Consider the following 23,822-nt stretch of genomic DNA (forward strand, 5'->3'; position numbering starts at 1 on the left):
ACTATTTTCTCTCCTAATTCTTGCAGAACTGGGTTCTCTCAGTGAAAGAACTGTGTGTGTGAGTGTTTTAAGAAAGCCAGCTGAGAGGCCAGTGTCACAATATTTCTCACTGTTTGTTTCTCAGGGCAAGGTTTCTGGGGCTTTTTTTTTCCTGATTGCACGTGAGTACCTCTCTTTGAACCTTGGTGACACAAGAGACCCCAGGTCCAATGTGGACATTTCATAAGAGTCTCTGGCATGTTTTTGTTTGTTTGTTTGTTTGTTTGTTTGTGGTTTTTTTTTTTTTTTGGTCCTGCAGTTCTAATTTGGAGGCTTCTCTAAATTTCAGCCTATGTCTCTCTGAGGTTTTCCTCTTTCTGTCTCTCCCCACCAAACTTCCCCATCTCTCCCCCCTCTCTCAACAGCTAGAACAATCAAATGATTCCTTGATAACTTGTACAGCTCTGTCACTGACCTTCACAACATACACTTTGAAAGATCTAAAGATCAGAAAACATAACCAGGCCCCATCAAAGGATTTTTTTATCCTAAAACCAAGGACTAAGGACAGGCCTCCTTCCAGTTTCAAAAGGCACAGCTTGACTGAGGGTTAAGGATGTAGAGTATGAGTGCAGAGAGTAATGTTCAGCACAAAGCAACAATTAGGTTTGGCTGGATTCAAATGTAAAAGCACTTTTCAAATGTAAATGCAATTTTTAGAAACAATATAAGAAATTAGTGTAAGCAACTAATAGAATCTCATCAAATGGAAATCAGAGTGGGACTGTGTACTTCTACATTCCACAGAGCTTAATACAAATTAGTCTATAATACTCAGCATGTTTCATTTTTAAGGATTAAGGGGAAAGGATGCATTCTTTTTCATTAACTTCTAGGATAAATAAGCTTCCTAATGCAAGGATATAGGAGTTACTTTCTAAACTATCATACCCAGGGTTAGATAACTCACTGTGTGCTCAACCCTTGTGTATTGTTCTATTGAACAGTGTTTACTTAGAATTGCACAGTCCTGGGGGCCAAGGAACTTTAGGGCCATGTGTGAAGGGGTTGTGACCTCCTCTAGGACCCACAAATCAATTTTCTGAGGTTTTAAACGAAGTTCAAGGAATTAGGTAACTCTCCCTCCCCAGTCAAACACACTAATGTGTACTAAATTTCCATCCATAAAGCAAAGTGTGTCTTGATGCAGGAAAAAAGATCATAGGTTAAATGTAAGCCAGTTGTAATTAGAGTCCCGGGAGTAGACACTAAGAGGTCCCCTGCATGCTCACTGCTTTCTCACTTCCAGAAATTCCACCACTAGAGACCCACACCTTTGGAGAAATGAACTTTCTTTATAGGGGGTGAAATATCAGGTTTTATTAATTATTCATAATTACTGTTGAATTAGTTAATACTCCATGGTTGTTATTAAGTGTCACAGGACATTCTTTGCCAATTTCAAAGTTCTATAGAGGGCCAGACCTGCTGTTTGAAAGCCTATGAATCGAAAAACAACATAGTGAAAAAAATTAGTGTAACTTCAGTGTTTGTTCTTCTCATGTTTGACTTGAACAGAACATTGTCATGCAGGGACAGGATGGAAGGGCAGAACACCATGTTCAGTGCACACATCTAAAACTAAGTTGCAAAGCGCTATTTGGGAGCCCTCCTGCCCTCCTCCACCACCAAATCCTTGAACTCCTTTCTCTGGTAATAGCAGCCTCATGTCCTCTTATCATTTCTGCTGAGTTGTAAGTGAGACACAGACCGAAAGAAGACCACTACCATGGTTTTTGCAGTTAAATAGTGAATATTCTCTTTATTCAGAAGAATATGTTTGAATAAAATTCCATGCACCAGTAAATCAGTACAGTGAGGAGTAATAGGGGTAAGGGAAACAGCTTGACCTAGTAGAGCTTGCCACTCCAAGAATCCTCTTGACCCAACTCAGGGGCTCGACTCAAAAAGCAGTAAATGCTGCTGAATTCCAGGGTAAGCAAATTGGATTTCCAGGTCTCTGCAGGTAAAGATAGGAGAGAAAAGCTCTTGTAAAGGAGAGGAGAGTTATATTGGGACTGTCAGTTCTGCTGAGATTCTCTGGGAGGCAGATGAAGGAGAACTGGTGGTGGTTCCTGGTTCTCCTTCTTGGTTACACTCTTCAAGGACTATGGTCTGGTCTCTTCCATCTGTCTCGGAGCCCCTGTATAAGGAAAAAAGATAGAAAACTAATGGAGAGCAGGTCCTGAAAACATATTGTAGGGTATAGCTCAGATGCCAGAAAAGTAACTGGCTCATGGATTTTCTAGCAGCACTCCATTTCTGGAATTGAGCTGAGCTGAGTATTTACCTAGTCCGAAGGCGAGGCCACTTCTTCCACTCTACGGCTAGCACTATCCCCAAGGCTACCACAACCACCACAATCAGGGTACTTCGGACAATGTTACCTACAGTGCACTCTTGAGCAACAGGCCCTGTGGTATATAAATAAATGGAATCAGAACTTAGCATAGCAATGTTCCTTTTAATATTATGTTGTCCCCTTACCTCCTCAGAGTCACTATGCAAGCCATGTACTGAGCTGTTGAAGGAATTCAGTTGAGGTGCATATGCAGAGATACTCAGACCTCCTTTCTGACAAGTAGGGAGGCCTTAGATGAATCTATTTAGTATCTCTGAGTGCACCTGAAGTCCTACCTTTGCTTCATCTTTACAAAAGGTATGATATACTTAAGGGTTCCAACTTCCTGTCTCCTAATTTCACCTATCTCTGTGTGGGCTGTCCTTGAAATCTCAGGAACATCATGACAGGAACTTTCATGAAGGGATTATCCACTCACCTGCTGCTCCAACTAGCTCCAGGGAATCACTGGGCTCTGACCAGATGTCAGGGTAGGCCTGCAGACGGTAGCTGCAGCTGTAGTTTCCAATGCCTTTCCCTTCCACATTGTTGATGACAAAGTCACCATCTTCTGAGAACTGTTGGGGTGCCTCTTCTCCATCATGTTCCAGCACAAACTCAACTCCTGGTAGGGGTCCTCGGCACTGAAGGGTTATGTCCTTCCCTACCTTGAAGACAGTGCTGGGCCAGGCTGACAGAGAAGGTTTAGGGGGCTTGTCTGCAACCAAAACAAGAGCACAGAGTTAAACAAAGTGGCCCTTACCCCAGCCATCTCTTGTATTATTCTTAGCCCTTAAAAGGCCTAAAACTACAAAATCTAAATGCTCCCTGGGTTTCAAAACCTTACCGGTCACCCAGATCTCTAGAGGGTTGCTGTGATTCGAAGCCGCAAGGGGAGCAGAATCCAGATAATAAACACAGCTGTAGACACCAGAATCCTGATCCCTCACCACTGGCATCCAGAAGTCAGCTCTGTACCCACTTGGCCTCTGTTGCTCTAAAGGCTGTTGAGTCCCCTCCTTCAAAAGGACAAATGTTGAATCTGGCAGTTCCCCTTGACATTGAAGAGTCATATTTTCTCCAGGGGCCACCATGGGACCAGGTTGAACTAACAGGCTGGGCTTAGGAAGTAAACCTGCAAGAAACGAACTACTCATCAAAGAGAAGCCATTTTAGAGTCTATTCCTCCTTGACCTACCCTAGTCTCTCATGAGCCAGTCAATCATATCCTTTCTACACTATAATGCCCACTTCACAGTTTCATCCCCTTACCTGTGACTATGAGTTCCAGAGTGTTGCTAGGCTGTATCTTGATAGGGCTGATCCAGTCAGGGTGGTAACAGCAGCTATAACGACCTATGCTAGCACCAGATATATTGGTAATAGGGAATGCTCCTTCATTGCTGGTGGACCCCCAAAGCTGCATTGAAGTGGCTTCTCCTTCTTTGTGCAAAATGTACCCAACTCCATGAACTGGTCCTTGGCACCAGAGAGTAACATTCTGTCCCATAGTGACCACAGAACTGGGCTCAGCAGACAACCATGGTCTGGGGAATGTGTCTAGAAAGAAAATAAGATGTAAGTATGATGAATAAGGTGAAAGTATACAACCTTGCTACTCCCACACCATGATAATTGATTTTCCTTGAATCCCCTCCATAGTTTGGCCTGCCCTCCTAGAAGAAATCAACCCCCTTAGTCCATACTCCAACTGATCACATGCTAACCCCTTGTTTTGTCTGTCCTTACCAGTCACCCAGATCATAAGGGGCACACTACGGTATGAGCCTCTGTTCGACATGGTTGTCTCATAGTAGATACAGCTGTAGTTTCCAGAGTCCTCTGCTCCAACAGTGTGGAGGAGGAAGTCAACTGAGGTCCCTGAAGTACTCTGGAACTGTAAGGGAGCATGAGTACCCTCCTGTAAGAGGGCAAACCTCATGCCCTGAAAAGTTCCTTGGCAGCGTAGTGTCACATTCTTCCCAGGAAGCACCACTGGGCCTGGCTGTGCCAGGAGAGTGGGTTCCGGGTAGTATTCTAAAAGGAAAAAGATTGTAATATAAGAAAAGACTGCTCCCCACATTTTGCAAGTAGCCTTTATAATGTTGTTATAGGAGATGATATATGTTTATTGTAGAAAATTAGAAAATGTAATAAAAAACTAATGAAGAAAACATAATTTTACCAGCTCAAATATAACTATTTTCCCACTTATATTTTAGCACATGACTATGTCCTTGGAGCTGAGACTATTTATGTAATTGAGACCCACTGTACTCAGAGGTGGAGAATCTGATATGTTTATATTGTAAACACTTTCCTATGACGTTAAACACCCTTTGAAACAATCATTTGTAATTGCTGTCTAACATGCATCTGACATTTCAAGGTTTTCTCCGATTCTCTGAGGCTCATCCAGCCCACCAATCTCTGACAGCTCAGTTCAGGCAAAAGTGGACCTTGAACTCAAAGCGCAAGGCCAAGCCTAAAAGGGTTATTTTAGAAAGCAGGCAACTTAAGTTTGGTTCTTAGATTGGCCACGCCTATCTTCCTCACTACTTTTTTTCAGTGGTGAATTTCTGGCCTCCCCTACTTCTTTGTCTTCTCTTCTTGTGATGATAACATAAACAGCTGTCTTCCTTGGACAGTTCATCACGTGCTGAGCACTACCCTAAGAATGTTCCTGTGTCCTTTACAGAACACATGTCTTCCCCTCCCACTGGCAGCCCCGCCAATCACTCTCCTAGGGTCAATACTATCTCCACCAAGACTTTCCCTCTCCCTAACCTGTCACAATGAGCTCCACAGGGTCACTGGGCTCCGACCAGATGGAAAAGTCATAATAACGACAGCTATAGTTTCCCCCATCACCACCGGCCACTGAAATGACCAGAAAGTGAGCTGCACTAGACCCTGGAGTTCCCCAGGCGGGGTCACTTGATGCAATTTCATTGTCATCCTTGTAAAGAATGAAGCTCATGTGCTCATGGGAGGTGGAGCAAGTGAAAGTCACTCGGGCACCAGGAGTGACCACAGGACTGGCCCACGTCTTAAAGAAAGGCTTGGGGTACATTTCTGGAAGAGAAAAACAAAACATTACAAAACCAAATCAAGAAAACCGGAAGCAAATATAGGAAATGTTGGTTTGGGGAAGCTGTTCTCTATATGCATATTCATAAATAGTTGCATTAATGTTTTTATTTGGTTTTACAAGTATCCCTCATCAAGTCTCTCCTTGCCTTTAGAGGAATCCAAATCCTCACTGTCACTGCAACAGGCAAGGGAGGCTGTTAAAGGGAGTAAACTTGCCTTGGAACTCTATTAGTTAGTTCTCTGAACCTGAGTTTGCCCACGTGAATAAGAGAAGGAAATAGTACCCACTTCACCTCTCTTCAGGATTTCCTCTATAGTTAAATGAGGTAATCAATGGGAAAATAATCAGAAAAATTAAATCACCCTCCACAAACCCAAGCTATTAATAACAATTATGTCTATTAATATCATGCAGCCAGAGGCCCTGGCACTCCCAGCGCCTGCCTGGCTCTAAGATTGGACACAGGCTCCTAGTACCAGCAGCAAAATTTGTGGGGGTGATAGGAGTGTCCAACAGGCACTTTCTGCCCCTCCTCCCTCACATACTCTTTCGGCTCTACCTTTTATGACAAGCTCCAGGGGCTCACTGGGTTCAGACCACTTGAAGGGCTGCATTTCAGTGTGTGTACGGCAGCTGTAATTGCCCTCTTCTTTATCCCCCATTCTTTGAATTGTAAAGAAGGCTTCTCTACCAACGGCACCACGGAGTTGCTGGACAGGTTCCTGCTCTCCCTTCTTATACAGAGCAAAGCCCAAACCCTCCAGCCATCCTTTGCATCGGATCTGCAGTTCCTGGCCCCGGATTGGGAGGGAAGCCGAAATGACAGGTTTGGGAAGGATGTCTAGAAAACCAAATTGGAATGACAAGGGAGTCAAAAGTTTGCAAGTGCCCCCGAGATGGGACGCTCAGAGTTACTTTACAAACAAAAGAAATGCATCATGACGAGCTCTAAGTTTCCAAATCTGTCTCCTCTCACGCTTTTCCTCACCCCTCCCCCACCCTCTCCTCCTAGAAGCACAGAGGTCCCAGGGGTACTGGGAATCACTCCGGGGAAGACCCTCTGTCTTTGCTTACCTGTTCCTACTAGTTCAAGTGCTTCACTAGGCTCCGACACAGCCATCTCCTCCCATGAATGGCAATGGTAACTCCCAGTGTGGCTGTGGGTCAGGACGCCAAGGGGGAAGGCAGCCCGGACCTGCTCTGAGGCCGGGCGAGTTGCAATCCACCCGGTCCCGTCCTTCAGTAACACAAACTCCTTGGTTGAGCTAGAAGGGCTTCTGCACCAGAGGGTTAAGTTCTTCCATGGGGCCAGAGGGAAGTTCGTCTCTGCCCACAGTTCAGGCTTAGGAGTTGGCATTATTATTTCTAGAAACAGCAGAGTTAATGAAGCCTTCCTCCTGGCATTCTCCTTCCCTCCTTTCCTTTCTGTTGAAGCCCTTACCCAGATCCTCACAGCCCTCCACCCCCTTTCAATCAAAATCTTTTCTTTGCTATCTTGTGTCTTTCTTCAGGTGCTGGGGAAAGGGGAAGCTGATGTCTCAGCTGAGCCTCACAAAAATGCAGGAGCCAGAAGGAAATTTTTACAGGCAGGATAGAGTTGGAGGCTTAATTTTGCCAGTAGCTTTAACAAGTGCCCCTTCCTGGCTGTCCTTCTCTCCCAACCAGTCACTCCCTGGCCACTGACACTGACACTCTGTAGTTATTTCGGATCTCCAGAGAGGAATGTCCCAGTCTGGAGCAGGAAAAAACTCACCAATCTCTTCTACCAGTGCCCCACTGCACAGTCCTGCAAAAGAAAGCTTTGTCAGCCTCTGCCCCCTCCTCACCAAGACCACCCTCAAGCCTGTTGCCAGGCTCCTGGCCCGACACTTTGTACTCACCACAGCAAAGAAGGGCCATGAGTATGAAGAGCATGGCGACCCCTTGAGCTGTTCCCAACAACCAGGCTTCTCTAGGGAGACCAGAAAAGAGATGAGAGGAGTTGCTGGGATTAGGGGGAGGGCGGAGAGAAGGGGGCGGCAATTTATGTCATTGGCTTATTCACTACCCAATAGGGACTAGGTAAGCCAGGATAATGGGATCTGATCTTTTCTGACACGGATGACTTTTCTTTTTGAGGCACTAGCCACTTACAAACCCCTTGCGCTTTCAAGGACCTGCATGCTCCTCATCCCTGCCCCTCCCACAGTATATATAGTTTTTATCAGTTTCCCATGGCCCCTGATTAGGTTGCAAATGAGATGTCAGATGGGGAAATGCTTTTGTATCTCCAGTTCTCAGAACCCCTGGAGCTCAGCAGCTCTGGGTGGTTGGGTGTGGGGGTGGAAGGATCAACCTTGAGTGTTTCTCAGTCATCAAGTTTAAGTTTGGAAGCAGTTGTTCCTATGGCAGGACTGGTCTTCAGACTGACCTGCCTCACCTGCCTTTGTTATGGAAGGGTTGCCTAGGCAGCCTTGATGAATTACCAGAAGACTGCCTGTCAGTGCAGAGCTAAGCCTGTCAGAGAGTGGTATCTCTCTCCCACTACCTAGATTGTGACCACAAATATGGAGCACTGTTGTTGGGCTCTGGTTGCTGTACAATTAGGAGGTATAAAGCCAAAGTTCAATTGGCAGTTTATTCTTAGGAAACAGTGGCCAATCTCAGCCTTTCCTGGTCAGGAAAACAACTTTTCAAGCTGCTAGGAAATCTGGATTCCAATCTTTTCCTTTGCTGCAATGGTCTTGGAGTAGGGTGAGACACATGAAGTTATATCTTTTTAAATCCTACTAAGAGGTTAGTCTAAAGCATATGGAATTTAGGGAAGAATCTATAGAACAGTAAAATTAGATCTCACTGAAACTGTTTGAAAACTCCAAGGGTGGTTTTTTTTTTTTTTGGTCTTGTTTTTTGTTTTTGTTTTGTTTTGTTTTCCAGAAACCATAAGTGGCTCTCCACTTGTTGCCCTGGCACTCTATCCCTCAGATCTCAGCAGAAACACAGACACACATAGTCATAGTGATCATCCATTGTGTACTAAATTTCTCAGAAACACAAAGGTGGCCAAAAGGGACACCCAGAAGTAGAGGGTGGAAAGGCCTCACCGGTTAAGATCTGTCATTTCTGTTTACATTGCCAACTGGAATAGCCTTAGAAAACCATGGGGACTGAGAGAAATCAATGGTCCAAAGGACACTGGAGAGTCGAATAGCAGGAGGGTCTTTTGGGCAGTTTTCAGGCCAGAGGAAAGAGTCTGATTCTCAGGCTCTATATCTTGTCTTATCAAATGCCTATCCATGTTAAAACTATATTCTAAGTATGCTCTCCACAGACAATAGGAGTCTAAAGTAACAGAAAAAACTGGTTTCTAAGGAACCTTGAATGGGCCAAAATATTTGCTCTAGCCCTTGAAAGTGTGTGGGGAAAGGGGGTAAAGTGGAAAAAATGAGATGGGAATTAGATAACCTGAAATACAGAAGAGCATAGATCCTTACAAGAGAGCATGTACACACCATATCTATTGGGGAAGACATCTATAATGTCTTGTGGACAGAGTTGTTTAAGGGGAGATTTGGGGCATTGTAGGAGGTATAGAGGTCAGGGAACATGGTTCTGATTATTTCTGTAGCCTCTGAAAACTATACTTGACTCCACTTTCCAGCTTGGAAAATGACCCCTTTGCGAGGTGAAAGAGAAACAAATGGAATGAGAATGCCTTGACCTGTAAAGCCTTGAGGCTGGAGAGAAACCTAAGAGTGCATCCCTGTGGCCTACTGCCCGGGGGGAGTGGGGGAGGGGGGCATTCTGGAGACTAGGTGAGCACACAATCAGCTCCTTCTGAAACAACAGGCAGAGAGAAGACAGTTACCTGAATCTCAATCTCCGACATTTCCACCGTATCCACAGCACTAGCAGCAGCAAAGAAACAATCTGGACAGATAAGGACATCCTGAAAGCTTCATTCGGAATGGAATTCCAGGTGAGGAAGCCTGTGACCAGAGAAGACCAGAAGCGAAAGTGTTGATGGGAATAGGTCAGACAGATAAATTCATGGAGGGGGGGAGAGGAGCTGGTTACTTGAAAATCTTCTCTTTAAAAGCTTGGGATAGATGTGCTCTTTCTTTTCACGGAGTCTTCAGAATATCTTGATCACTGCTTTGAATTATTGTAGAACACCCAATGTAGTGGATAGCCATCCCAGCATTGGCTTGGAATTTCCACCCCCATTGAGGCTTTGGTAATGGTCACGCCCACAAGGCAGGGCGGAGGAGGAAGCGGAAGACCAAGGATCAGGAAGAGGTCTCTCTCTTGGTTCCGGACCCTGGACGCTGGAGGTAGACTGAGCAGAGTTCTCCAGAGAACACCGCCAGACTGTGTTATACCTTTGCCAGACCCTGCAACCTACCCCTTCATTTGTAAGTTAGTCCACAAAATAAACCTCCCTTTTAACTACGTGGAGTGGCCTTATTAATTTCACCAATAACCCAAGGGAAGTATGCCTAGACACATGGGTCCTGACTTCCAAGCTCTCACTCCCCTTCCTGTATATTTCTGGGCACTACTTTAGGATCCTAAGATATGGAAGGATATTCCTACGAGAAGTTACCCTCTCACCTGCTGGCCCCAGCAACTTCAGAGGCTCACTGCGATGTGACCACATGTTAGTATGTGCCTCAATATAATAGCTGCAACTGTAGGTCCCTGTGCCTTGTCCTTCAATGTCAGTGATGATGAAGTCTCCATCTACTGAGAATTTTTGGAATGTTGTTCTTTCTTCCCATTCCAAAGAAAATTCAAGTACTGGATGAGACACTCGGCACTGAAAGGTGATGGTCTTTCCTACTTTGAACACGGAACTGGGCCAAGCTGAAAGGGAGGGTTTGGGGGGCTTATCTGAAACCAATCCAGAGACCACAGTTAGAGTGACATTGAGCTAAGCACCCTCTCCCCTGCCAAATGTTTTTGAGCTTCCCACTTGGGCTTCTCTGTCTTTTCACTTACATTTGATAAATGACTTCAAGCCTGTGTGGTTAGAGTTCTTCCCCCCCTCTCCTTGGTTCTCTAAACACTACTGGTTCCTACTTTCAATCAGGAAGACCTCATACCTGTAAGATCTCCCTGGCTTGAAGGAAAATATTTTTTTCATGAGTCACAGTGAGTCTGAGTCATGCAGAGAGGTAAGGCTTAAGGTGAATCCTGAGAGAAGGTCCCTGAAGGATGTAAAAAGTCCTAAACCACCCTCCTAGTGTTTTCTTTTTAGCTCATAGCTTTAAGAAAGTGCAAGAGCCACTAGGACCCCCTTAAAGCACAGCAATAATGACAAAAGCAAACAGGTGACAATAACATTAAAGCCAGTTTGGATAACTTGCCTACAACCATCAGCTCCACAGTGTTGTATGTTTCCATCTTAATGGACGTCTTCCAGGTAAGAAAATACTGACAGCTATAAATGCCAGCATCCTTGTAGGTCACATTCTTGAGGAAGAATGATTTGTTGCCAGTGTTGCTGGTGACATCCAGAAACTGAAGGGGTCTCTCTTCTCCCTTCTTATAGAGTGCAAGCCCCACTCCATCCATCAGTCCTTGACATCTCAGGCTTACGTTTTGGCCCATTTGAACGACAGGACTGGGCTGAACAAGTAGCCAGGTCTTGGGGAAAGTGTCTAGGATGAGACCCAAAACACAAATAGCCAATGGTAGAACTTTCCCCTCCTTCCAATACTTAGGGCTATTTTCCTTCTCTGTTTTCCCATTTGTGCTTTGCAAATTCCCCACTAAGCTGAACAAAGTCTGCTCCTTCCCCCTACTGTTAACCCTGGCCAAGTGACTAGGTGCAAAGAGGGAGAGGGAATCAGATGAGGATTTATGACCTGTTCTATAGCATACCCCTGTCTTACCAGTCACCCAGACTTTCAGGATATCACTAAACAGTGAGCCTCTGTATGACCCATCATAGTAAAAACAGAGATAGTGCCCTGTATCCTGGATCTTCAGAGCCCGGAAGTAGAAATATGCCTCATTTTTTATTGGCTTCTTGTGGTAAAAAGATTTCTTCAAGTCTTCCAACCTCATTAAAGCAAACGTCATTCCATATATTGGCCCTTGGCACCTGAGACTCAGGCTTTCTCCGGGTGCCAGGATGGGCCCAGGATGGGCTGTCAGAGTTGGTTTGGGGTAGAGACCTAGAAGGGAAGAGACCCTTAAGTTACAGTTTGGCCAATTCTTCCCTAGTCTATTTTTAGTCTCCTAGTTTCTTCACACAAAAGTGGTAACTGGAATGTAGCCTTCCTTAGATTTATGCCTCCTTGCGTATGTAATCAAGGGTAAGTTCACTTATAGTCTTTACCTCTCATCTGACTTTATTAGCTCCACTGTGAGCTCAGCCAGGTATAGGTGCTTGCCTCAGGGGACTGTCTACACTCATAATGCCCTGTATCTTTGGGTCTCTGAAATGACAAGTATAGTTTTTCCCACAGCCAGAAAATCTATACATCTAAAAATTACTGATTCCATCTTATTGAGCAAAACTTTCACTGAAATATTAATGAGAACATCTGAACACATTAACCTCACCTTAAAACCCCACTTCCAACCTCAAAACATGAGGCTGGGGGAGGCCAATAGGGAGGTAGATTTGGGGCAATAACTCAGTAAGCCAATGAGATCTGGTAATGGGGCCCACCCTCATTTCCATGGGTTGTTTTACTAAGGTAGTTGTACTAATAAACTTCAGCTCTACAAGACTCCATCTTCTCCCCCACTCAAATCCCAGGCACACCAATTCATCCACTATGGTAAGATCAGCCCCATCACATACTCATGGAAGCTTTTTGGATGTGTCAAGATTCATGCCGGTCTAAGGGTACTGATTGTAAAGAATATTAAATCCCTGCCAGCATAACACTAATAGACAAGTTGGAAATACTGGTGAACACTAATTACAAAAATATGTGTTAGTGGGATCTACATTGGAAGGGTATGTGTACAACAAGTATCCATATACACCAGTTAAACAGTCCTTTGTAATTTGATCCTCAATAAAAAGCTATATTAATAAAATTATTGTCTATCATTTATTGAGAACTTATATGCCAGGCACTGTACATGTTATGTAGGTAAATCCTCACAACAACCCTGTGAGGTAGGCATTACTCTTATACCAATTTTGCAGATGACGAAGCTGAAGCGCAGGGTGGCATTACACAATAGATGGGACAGATATTGTTATCCTGGGTTAGAATAGAGAAAACAGAAGCACAGAGAAGTGACATGACGTGCTCAACATCACACGGGGAAGCAGCGTCACAGGTTGAACTAGGAAATCCGGGTACTTTCTGTATCATCACAATTCCCTGGATCTATGTTGCTTGCTGTGGAAATTACATAAATGTAGACAATTCCATCTGGAATCATCCAGGACATGGGATAGAGGAGTTGAAGCTAGAGTGTGTGACTAGTATTTGGACCTTTGGAGGAGTTTCCTTCTGTGTTTGGAGCTTGGTGCTGCCTTTACTGGCTCTATTGATATGGGACAACGTAATCTTTCAAGCCATTTCTAAAATATAAACTATCACTTTCTTTGTCATTTGTTTATTTTTCATCAGTGAGAATGATTCATTCTACTTCACAAACTTAAATATAATCATCACAAATACACTAAACTTTTAAGGAATCAATTTTAAGACTACACTGGCAATGCCTGGCACATATTAGGTGCTCAATAAATACTGAATGAATGAGTGAATGAATAATAACCTAAAAGTAAAAGACAATAACCTGTGATAAGATGAAGTTACTGAATGGATGGCTAGGCTCACAATCAGGCCAAAGGGTTATCTGCTTTAAAGCATGTGTGATTCTAATTTGGAGCTCAGGAACATGTCAAATGACTGCCTCACCATTCTTGCAAGGCCTAGAAACTGGCTGAGGCAAGTAATACCAAAAACTTTTGCTCAACCAGCCATGATCCCTGGGATAACAATTGTCAGATGCCAGCAGCCATATCCACACCCACCTGCCACCACCAGCTTCAGGGGATTGCTGGGCTCTGACCACAGAGTGGGGAGCATCTGGATATGAGTGCGGCAGATGTAAACCCCTTCATTCTCAGGTGCCAAGTTGTCAATGGAGAATATGGCCATTGTCCCAGTTGGGACTTGGTAATCTACGGGCTCTGTGTATCCTTCTTTAAACAGCATAAATACCAAATCCTGAAGCCATCCATGGCAGAGGATGTTAACGTTGCATCCAGGAAGAGGGGGGGTCTCTGCCTGGATCCAGAAGATGGGTTTAGGAAGTTGGCCTGTAAAGAAAGAATGAACTGATTTGAGTTAGAACTTTTACTTCAGGACAGGAGACTTTGGCTTTATAAGAACCTTCCCAGAACCACTCTTCTTTGCCCCAGCCTTCCAGAGCTGCATCCTCTACATGCATTGTCTTATAGAAAGTAGGCAATCAGGTGCCACATGTGGAGGACATACATGCATGCATTTGAAGTAATTCAAAAAACCCTCCTCTGGGGTGGTGATTTTGAGTCCCAAGCCTGGGAAAGGATTCTTAAGTATCTAGCTTTGTCATCTCACCTGGTGCTTCTAACTCTAGAATTCTACTGGGTTTCGACCAGCCTTTATCCTTCCAGTAGCAGCACCGATAAAGACCTGTATTGGACTCAGTAAGGGCACCTATGAAGAATGAAACTTGGAAGGTCTTGTAAGGAGGACGGATCCAGATCATCTGTGTGTTATCCTTCAGCAGCAGGAACTTGCTGGATACCCGAGAGGGGCTTCTGCACCAAAGTGTGATGTTCTCCCAAGGGGCCTCGGGGTAGTTGGATTCTATCCAAAGCTCTGGTTGAGACTCCACTGCTGTTTTTCCCCAAAATCACAAACATACCAGCAGTCAGTCCTCTCCCTCCCATGAAGTGCCTCACAGCATGCTTAAAAATTGTCTCTAACCCACCCAAATTCTGACTTTTGCCTTGCTGTGGGGGTGGAAGTGTCTGTTCATATAAGGGTTTGGGACAGAGATGTTAGGGCATTTGTTCAAGGAAACCAAATGAACAGGGGGATAAGCTGCCTTCTAATGAGAGATAAAGCAATGCTTCATAGTTCTTGGGAAAGCAAGTCATGATGGAAGAGGCTCTGATTTCCAAGCAGCCCAATCTTGCTTGGGTATCTCAAGGCCATGCAGACAGGCTAGTTCCTTATTATCTCAGGAAGGAAGGCACTTACCCATTGAGGTCATACCCAGACTGAGCCCTGGAAAGAGACAATGGTAAAGGAGAGACTCAGTAATCTCTTCCACCTCCCCCAGGAGCCTGCTCACAAGAACTTCTCTTAACAGGGTCACTTGCTTCTCACTCCTTCCTTGTACTTACAAATGCAACCAAGCAAGAGAGTGAAGGTCCGAAGCATCATGGCCCCCTGCTCTGGCCTGTCCAGGGCTGTGGGGCCTCTGGTGCAGGATGTGTACTCGAGTCTTGAAGGCTTGATTCTTAAAAGATAGAATCTGAAAGAAGAAATTTTCTTGCTCAGGGACTAGTAGTTCTGCTCTTTCATGTTGAGAGATCACTCTTGACAACCTTACATTCCACTGGTTCACAGGAACCTAGCTCGTTAAGAAGGCCACTTGTTGCTTTCCTCACCTTGATACTTTTCTTCACTTCCCCATCTCTCCACTCAAGATCTTTTCCTGGGATTCAAGACATTATTTTTGTTGAAAAGTTTATTTGTCCCTGAGATTCCAAAGGCACAGAAAATGACCTTAATCAAGCCAGAAGAACCCCTACTGAGTGGGGAAACTGGAACATGCTAAGACTCACCTTTTAAGATCCTTTAATCAGATATCAGCACACAAGCAAGCACACACGTGTACACACACACACACACACACACACACACACACACACACACACACACCTGAGTCATCCAACGACTTAGTCAAGAAAGAATTATTGCTGTCCCCATTTTGTTGCTGAGGCAAATGGAGTTTAGGAAGGATATATAATTTGCTGAAAGTCAAAATATTAAATAAAAATTAAAGTTCATGTTTAACTCCAAGGCTGACACTCATATATCCAGAGGCAGCACCTTCTCTCATCCCATCTTCATCTTCCTCCATCCTCCCCATTTCCTTAGAAGGACTGTTTCTTCTCAGGAATGCTTCTGATGCACTCTTGTAGCTTAACCCCAAAACCTATTAATACCCTATTTTGAGCAGGTGTTGGTTAATCCAGCTGCCTCCAGATAGTAAATAAAAGTGTAATTATTATTATTCTTTAGAACTTGCCCTTAGCATCTAAGCAGCTTTGTTCACTACCTCTGAAGAAAATGGGATTGTTTAAATTTTAAGGAACATAACAACAAAGATACTTGAGTTCTGAGAGGTCTTCTCATTTTCCCAGAAGTCATTACCAACCATACATATTCCATATGAGTGAAGTGGATCTTCTCCCCTCTCGCTGCAAAGTAAGCTTTTGCTAAGGGAAGGTGTATCCTCACAGCACAAACTCCGGTGAGTTCTCCTTCATGAAATCTCTACTCATAGTACGAAACCTTGCCTGATCTGAGCTGTTTGACCTTAGCTCAGTGGAATGAGGGACAGGCAGCTTCCACAAGCGAGAAAGAGAATGACTTTGTTTCTCTAAACTTATGTAGACTGACAGCCTCTAATATGGTGTAGCACTAAGAGTGAACAAAATGGAGGAGTGGAAAGATACATTTTCAAAACACCTTGGCGGTAGACAACAAGTGGACACAGAGAGATTCAAGAAGAGCCAGGCCCTGTTTTTCATTTATTTGTATTGAAGGATGCTTAATTTAATTTCTATACTTTTCTTATGTTAAGTGGGGAAATAATATGTGCTAGCCTTGTTGTTTGGATTACTAAAACCTGTGTACAGTGCCAGGCATGCTGTGTACATTTCATGTAAACAGGTGTATTTTATCCCATTTTTCAAAGAGTGGTATACGTATGAAATAGCACCCTAATGTGACTATTCCCATCTCAATTTCTAGAACCCCTTGTCCCCAATTTTCTCAGCGCCAGGCCAAAGCTTGGATACTACCCTGTTGCACTGTTTCCCCTTGGGCCACTGGGCCAGGATCTAGTAGGGGAATCTAGGTTCTTTGTACTAGGGGAGTTCAACCTGGGATTGTACCCAGGAAATGCCATCTGAGGATTCAGCCTTACCACATAGACATCAGGGTCTTGCCTATTGGCAACTGGAGTGAGTCAGAAAAGCTGAATTTCTCAGCATGGCTGACCACTCCTCAATCATTTGGAGATTTTTTTTTTTAAAGGTCCCTTATCACTTCAGCCAAGATGATGAATCTTTATGCCCAGGGAACTTGGAAACAACCCTGAGGTTCAAAATTGACCACGCCCATTTTGCCCTTTCACCTTACCCCCAACTTAGGCAGTTGAGGCCGTTTTCTTTATAAGGGTCCCCTTGTACTCTACCTCTGGCACTTTCCCCACCATTAGGCAGCGTCGCAGTGTTTTCGAGGGTGATATATCCGAAATATCTAATAGCTAGCCCCCTTCATAGCTTTAAGGGCTCCAGAAATCAAAGAGGTTGGGCTCCGCAGGGTGCCGGTTACAAACAAGCTTTGCTTAGGGTTTGGAGGGAAGACTGAGAAAGGAAAGAAGATACATTTCCCAGAGATTCTCATCGAGGCGGGGCTGCGATCGGGGTAGAGAAGGAGAAAGGCAGGGAGGAAGGGGGGGGGGGGAAAGACTGGGGAGCAGTTTGATTCACGGCAATTAATCACAGCAGGGGGACTCTTTCGGGGTTTTGTTTAGGATTCTGTGGCCAGTAATTAATCTTCAGCCTCTGGACTATGCGCTCATTTGCAGGTACTTACGGTAGTTGAAGGCCCGCTCCGAGGTTGGAGATTCTCCAGAGAGCTCCTCCAGATGCAGCAAACTGCCGGGCATAGGAAGAGCTGTCTAAGGACTGCCTCTCCGGCCCTGAGCCCCGCCTCCCTCTCTCCCCCACCCACCTACCATCCCGCCCTAGCCTCCTCCCCCTCCCTCGCTTGGCTCCCAAACCCACCTACACCAACTCTGCCTAGCACCTGCAGTCCTCTGACGACCAGGATTGGAACGCCCCTCCCAGCTCCCCGCCTCTCTCCCTACTCCCTGCAGAGGTTGCCTGTGCCAGTCAGGCCCCTGCCCCCCTGCCTGTCGCTCAGAGCTTCATTTGGTCACTGTATCCTGGAGGGGAGAGGGCCAGCTCCCAAGACAGCTGAAGCTGTAGATCCACCTCACCAGCTCTCCAGTGTTTTTAAAGCGAACTCGGGTCTTCATCTGCTACTTAATTGCCCTCATGCATTCATAAATGTCTCCACAATAGTTGAAACGCCTATTGTGTGCACTTTTGACCCAGGCCCTGGGCATTTCTAACCTTCACAGCAATCACTAATATCTTCTGATGAGGAAACTGGCACTTTCAGAGGGTTAGTAACTTGGACAGTCTTCAAAGTCCAGTTTGGGATAAAAGCCCAGGCTTTAAAGACATGTCCTTTCAGATTTCATTTCAGGGTCCACATTTACTAGCTGTGTGAGTGACCCCAAGCAAGTGAGTTAAATTCTCTGAGGCTCACTTCCCCTGTATTTTAAATAAAATAGAAGAGCCTGCTTTCCAGGGCTTTAATGGGTAACTCAAGTAAATCTCTAAGTACCCACAGGCCTGGCACACAATAGGTTCTCAGCATGTGCTCTCCGTGGCCACTGCCACTTCGACCTACCTTTGGTAATCTGTAAATTCCTCCTTAACTGCCTTAGAGTAGTATGGTTTTGAGGATATAGAGCAGTGTTTTGAAAATTTTGTTGATTATAAAAGATTTTTCAAATTTTATTTTATGCGTGAATGTGTGAGGGGCAGAGATGGAGAGCTACCAGGCCATGGCACTTGTCACAGAACATGTGTGGAGGGTGGAGGACTTCAGGGCTCTGTTCATAACTTTTGAATTGCTGAATTGGGATCTCTCTTATTGTGTCCATCATTACACAGCTTATTCCAGCCCAGCTGGTCTTCAAGCTTCTGGATAATTCTCCTATCTCCACCTCCCATCTCACTGTGGGAACACTGGGATTACAAAGTTCCACCATCCATATAGTTTTTAACGTGGATTCTGAGGACTGAAGTCAAGTCATTAGACTCAAGCAGAAAGAACTTTTACCCACTGAGCCATCCATGTGGCCTCACGAGGGGATTAAAAAATGATAATGTATGGGTGAGACACTGACTCTAGCTGTTGACATATAATTGTAATGAGATTAAAGTATGACAACCAATGGGCCAGTGAAAAATTGGTAAGAAATAGCCAAAATTTCCTTCACCTGCCTTTTACCTTCATAAGATATTTCAAATAATCTAATGGAAACCAGTTTATTTCAAAAAGAAAGTATGTGAAAACCAGACACTGCTTTTAATGAAGCCATTCGAATAGCATCGCTTCATGAAACAGGAGATGACAGTTTCAGGTTCCTGGCATTCGTAGATCCTACATGGCATTTCAAATTGCAGATTGTTGTGGAATGATTAACCATACAAATATAAATACGGATTTCTAGAACAATCATTTAACTTCTCTGAACATCATTTTTCTTACCTGAAAAGTGGAGATAATAATCGAACCCACTACCATACAAACTTTTGTGTAGGATTAAATAAAATCTCCCCTGTCAACCATTACCTAGGTACAGGGACATAGCAACCAGCCTTTATTTAACTGAGCGCACACTTGTTAAGTAGCTCTTTGTGGCAGGCATTGTTCTGGTCTCTGAAGATCCAGAGACGTGTTCCTCTTACAGAGCCTGTAGTGGAAGCATGACTCGTGGTAGAGAATGAGTAGGAAGCAACAGAGGAGTGTTGAGAATCTGAGTGCATCACAACTGAGAAGAGCAGCAAGTTGGGCATGCTAGCCGTGCTCTGAGAAGTGCAAGCAGGTCACTGGTACTTTGTGCCTCAACTAGGGCACTTGTTTCAGGGAAGACAAAGAGCAAGGGTTTTGAACACTTGAAGAGACAAACCTAGACAAATATGGTGTTGTTTGGAGCATGAAAATAACCATTACTATCTGTGAGACTGGAAACATCATATCAATAGTTTTTAGAGACAATTATCCTTGGCTGGTTTGGAACTCACTGTATAGACTATTTTGGCTTGGAACTCTCAGTGATCTGAGCCCTTCTGCCTCCCAAGTGCTGAAATTAAAAATCTGGGCCAACCACATTCAGTCCTACCACATACATTTTTCAAATACCATGATAGTACCAGGCACTGAGTCTATCAGTTTCACCTCATTTAATTCCCACAGCTACCCAAGGAAGTAACTATCATTAAGAAGCCCATTTTACAGACTAAGAAACTAAAAACAGATACTAAGCAAACTGTCTAATGTTCTGTAACAGAGCTAGAATTCAAATCAAGGCAAACTGTACACAGAGTTCCACATTCTCAACCATTACCTTATGGCACTTCTGCATCAAACAACTAGAATGACAAAAACACACAGGTGGGGAAGTGCAGTGTACCTTATAAAATCACCAATCAAATGCACTGTTAATAATGTGAGAAGAAGGTAACGTGCTGTTCCCCAGCTCTCTGCAAGGCCCTGGGCAGAATCTTGTACTCTTGGACCAGCATCCTGAATCTAGAGCCCAGAATCAACCCATCTGGCTGTGGAAGCCTGAGAAGGTCCTGGAGCTGCATGCATGCGAATAGCACTCACTCTAGCCTTTTACTCTGGGACACGATGGAGTCTTGAAAACACTTGTTATTCAGGTTTCATAGAAGCCCCTCATTCAGACCATGGCTGGCAATTGAGATGCCAGAAACTTGTCTCTAGGCTACCTCATAGGTTTTGAATCCTGCAGCCTGCAGAAAGAGAAGCATTCTCTGACCTACATCCCTGAAGAAGCTCAAGTGGCTCAGCATTATAAAGCTAGCAGGAGAAGCCAACAGGGTCTGAGGGTGGGAGGGTAGGGCTCCATCGAGAGAGATGAAGTTACCTTAACATTGACTCTGCTGGGCCTTTTCTATCAGGAATCATCTAATCTATGGTTTGGTGCTGGTGAATCTCTCTCTCTCTCTCTCTCTCTCTCTCTCTCTCTCTCTCTCTCTCTCCCTCCCTCTCCCTCCCTCCCTCCCTCCCTCTCTCTCTCTCCCTCCCTCCCTCCCTCCCTCCCTCCCTCTCTCTCTCTCCCTCTCTCTCTCCTTCTGTTTCCCTTTCCCTAAGAATCTCAGTACTTTTTTCTCCTGGTTTATTACTCTGGAATTAGCAGGGTTTATTTTGAGAATGACTAACCTGGTGGCTAATGTCTAGGCACCATCTTGCTCTCTGCACTACTTAGATCTGGTAGTCTGGATGGGAGCTCTCACCCAGTTTTTCTTCTCAGAAGTGGTGAAACTAGAAAGTATTTTTGACCCATACTCCTTCTCATTTCCAGACCTTAGGCACTGGCACTAGAAGAGAGATCTGTCTACAAAAACTTCCAAGTCCTTTCTCAGGAGTTCCTAGGGATTCCAAGGTACCCGAGAAACACCAGACTGTATTGAGCCCATCTTAAGCATGTTAAAGTAGGGAGTATAATGTGCAGAAGCAGGTTTGAGAGACACTGTTTCTGAGCTACAGAGGCTGAGGGGTTAGAACAAAGAAAACAGACTATTTCACACAGAGGTGCTGAGGGGTGGACAAGAAGCTCTATATGAGCTTTAAGGAGAAAAAGTCATAATAAAGGGTCATAGAATGGCTTTGCAGGGATTCTGCATAATCAAGTTTTGGATAAAGTGATGATGTCTTTTTGTTGCTTTTTCTTCTTGAACAAATTGCTGTTTGATTTACTGTCCCAAATAGAAGAGACTCATAGGGCAAAATACCTCTTCACAGGGATACACTTAAGCTTGCCAACACACACGAACAAAAAGTGTGCCCATTTCATCTCAGCCCTGCCCTCAGTGGCCTGGTACAATAGCTTTAAATGTGTCACAGTCAGAGGATTTTAAACACAGAAGATGGAAGTGCAGAGGAGAGACCCCATCCTATTCCACCCCACTCCACCTCACTTTACCCCACCCCACCTCACCTCACCCCACCCCATCCCACCACACCCCACTCCACCCCATCCCAACCTACTCCGCCCCACCCCACCCAACTCCACCCCATCCCACCCTACTCCACCCCACCCCATCTCACCCAGTGAACTCTTCTTAAATATTTACTACAAAAAATCAGCTTCTTCCAGGTTTATGGTTTAGGACAGTGAATTCCACTTTCAAACAAGAACTTTTCCACCCCCCCACCCCCTCCACACACTGATAGTTTTTACACATTTCCAGGAGAGTGAAAAGCATTTTGCTTCTCTCTCCCTGTTCCACTTCATTGTGGTGGTAAGCCACCTGAAGAATGTATAAGATCAATGGGATTTCCCTCATATTCAAAGGTTGAAAATACATTTTAGCCACCACCCTCCTGACTTCTCAGACAATCAGAGCTGCCATCCTTTTCTGCAGTGGAGAGGAAGTGCAGTGTAGATGAGGCCATCAGGGGGGAATTTCAGAACAGAAAGGGCACCCAATCAGAAAGGGTAGTCTCCAGCAGTAAGGCCAGATGGGGGGCTAGGCTTTGAAGTTGAGGAGAGTGAGTTGCAGAGGGGTGTTGGGGTAAACTAACAGAGCACAGGTTTCAACATATCCTTTGTCAAATATTTTCATTATTAAGGGTAAAGTTTAGGGCACAGAGTCAACAGAGGAAGCTGTAACTAAGGGTGTTTCCAGGACTGTGCAAGAAACCTTATAGGATAAATAAAATGCAAGCAATAACTCCAAACTGAAACTTGTCTAATCCAAGATCTCATTGCAAGCCATGTGGCTTTAGATAGAAGCTTGCATGATCAGACCATTGGGTAGTGCATACCAGGCTCCATGTTAGTATGATTGCCTGGGTGAACTTAGCTGAAGGTTTAACGGTAAGGTAAATAAAAGGACAATATATAAAAGATCAATTCGCTCAAAGGTTGCAAAGAACAAATGACATTTGGTTGTGTTCCAATATCACTGGCCACAAGGTTCTGCTTGATCCACTTACCATTCCCCACAATATAGCCTCTTGGCATCATCCAATGCCTTTTTGTATATTTGAGGAACAGTATACATCTGCATCTGAGTACATCAGGGTTGGGAGAGCATTGATGCAAACACAGACATAAAATACAGGAGTGTTTTAAGGCTGGGCTGGAAGTGTTTTCATAGCTGCCTTTTTCTGGATTGAATGAAGTTAATGGTCCAGAAGACAAAGAGCCCCCCACCCCTCTGTGGGCAGACAGACACAAAGGGTTCTAGAAGATGTTTATGTCTGACCCAGGCAGGATTCTTGGTAATGCTGTTGCCAGGGAAGCAGCTTTTCTGCTCCAGAGTAAGCCTTGCCTTCAGTGTGTCAAAATGATTGGTATTTTCATGAGGGTGGCTAGGGAATGAGAAGGGGATGCCACTTAGGAATTCGCGACTGGGTTTTTCTATTTCCTTCTAATCACTTGTCCAGAGGAAAGTGTAGAAGCTAATAATTAGGTTCTTTTATCCCATTTATTGTATGATTAACCAATTATACAACTGAAGCTAAATAGAGATGTCTAAATTGCAAGAGCAATGCAAATTAACAATTTAAAAACATCACTGCAACATAACCCACTGTTTATATTTTGTTTCTGAAAATGCCATTTTATAGGCAATATTTCAATGTCCATTTTTCCCCCAGAAAATCATCAATTTTCCTCTTTCTTCCTCTAATTCGCCTCCTTCCCTCTCCTCTTCTTCTGCCCTCTGAGGTCTTACTATATTGTACAGCCTGATCTTGAACTCAAGATCTTCCACCTTGGTATCACAAGTGCTACTATTACATGTATCTGTCACTGTTCCAGGCTCAAATGTGAGCAAATTTTCTAAAATATTCATGTTACCTTGACAGAACATAAGAAAAGACTTTCTGTAAAATAAATAAATAAATCTATGAATTTCATATAGTAGATGGCATTTAAATTGACAACAAAATAATTCATTTTTATCTAATCTATAACATTTTTACTGTCTCATGTCACCCACCCTGAATTATCTTACTATATCTTTCTATATTCACTCATCCATCCCTATCCCTTCCTATGTTCTTTTAATTTGTTCTGTTCCTATGCAGTATATACATATACATGTCTACACATTTATGCACACATGTGTACATTGATATAGGTACATACACAAAACAATAACCACTCACTGTAATTGAGAGAAATGTAAAATTTGTAAATGTCAATATTGTATATTTTTACGTTCTTTCTCCCAATCACCATAAGTAAAATGTTATTAATCATAAT

At 44.1% G+C, this 23,822-nt stretch overlaps 1 protein-coding gene across 4 annotated transcripts; it reads right to left on the minus strand.

The window, feature by feature from the left end:
• Positions 1-1,772: 1,772 nt before the first annotated feature.
• On the minus strand, positions 1,773-17,565 carry Igsf1 (immunoglobulin superfamily member 1). 4 transcript variants are annotated; one of them, XM_036174797.1, is made up of 21 exons: positions 17,509-17,565; positions 17,318-17,379; positions 14,830-14,960; positions 14,684-14,710; positions 14,036-14,317; positions 13,468-13,755; positions 11,351-11,635; positions 10,823-11,116; positions 10,068-10,319; positions 9,322-9,442; positions 7,355-7,425; positions 7,228-7,260; positions 6,549-6,839; positions 6,034-6,315; positions 5,168-5,455; positions 4,130-4,417; positions 3,653-3,940; positions 3,228-3,515; positions 2,820-3,098; positions 2,330-2,453; positions 1,773-2,182 (listed from the first exon to the last, which is right to left on the minus strand). In XM_036174797.1, the coding sequence occupies exons 3-21, from the start codon at positions 14,867-14,869 to the stop codon at positions 2,047-2,049; spliced, it is 3,957 nt and encodes a 1,318-aa protein (XP_036030690.1). In that variant the 5' UTR covers positions 14,870-14,960; positions 17,318-17,379; positions 17,509-17,565; the 3' UTR covers positions 1,773-2,046. The 4 variants fall into 4 exon arrangements, with proteins under 4 accessions (XP_036030690.1, XP_036030693.1, XP_036030692.1 ...); XM_036174800.1 differs by lacking the exon at positions 17,509-17,565 and having other exon boundaries at positions 10,068-10,346; positions 17,318-17,414; XM_036174799.1 differs by lacking the exons at positions 14,036-14,317; positions 17,318-17,379; positions 17,509-17,565 and having other exon boundaries at positions 10,068-10,346; positions 14,830-14,931.
• Positions 17,566-23,822: the final 6,257 nt, after the last annotated feature.

This window comes from Onychomys torridus, chromosome X (genome assembly GCF_903995425.1).
Source record: "Onychomys torridus chromosome X, mOncTor1.1, whole genome shotgun sequence".
NCBI classification, from domain to species: Eukaryota; Metazoa; Chordata; class Mammalia; order Rodentia; family Cricetidae; genus Onychomys; species Onychomys torridus.

What these genes read in the sequence shown, in the direction of transcription:
- Igsf1 (XM_036174800.1), bottom strand. Translation starts at nt 14,869, where the DNA reads ATGATGCTTCGGACCTTCACTCTCTTGCTTGGTTGCATTT. An exon ending in GAAGTTGCTGGGGCCAGCAG is followed by an intron (nt 9,443 to 10,067) that starts GTGAGAGGGTAA and finishes CTCTGGTCACAG; the next exon opens with GCTTCCTCACCTGGAATTCC. An exon ending in TGTCGGAGATTGAGATTCAG is followed by an intron (nt 7,426 to 9,321) that starts GTAACTGTCTTC and finishes TGGTCTCCCTAG; the next exon opens with AGAAGCCTGGTTGTTGGGAA.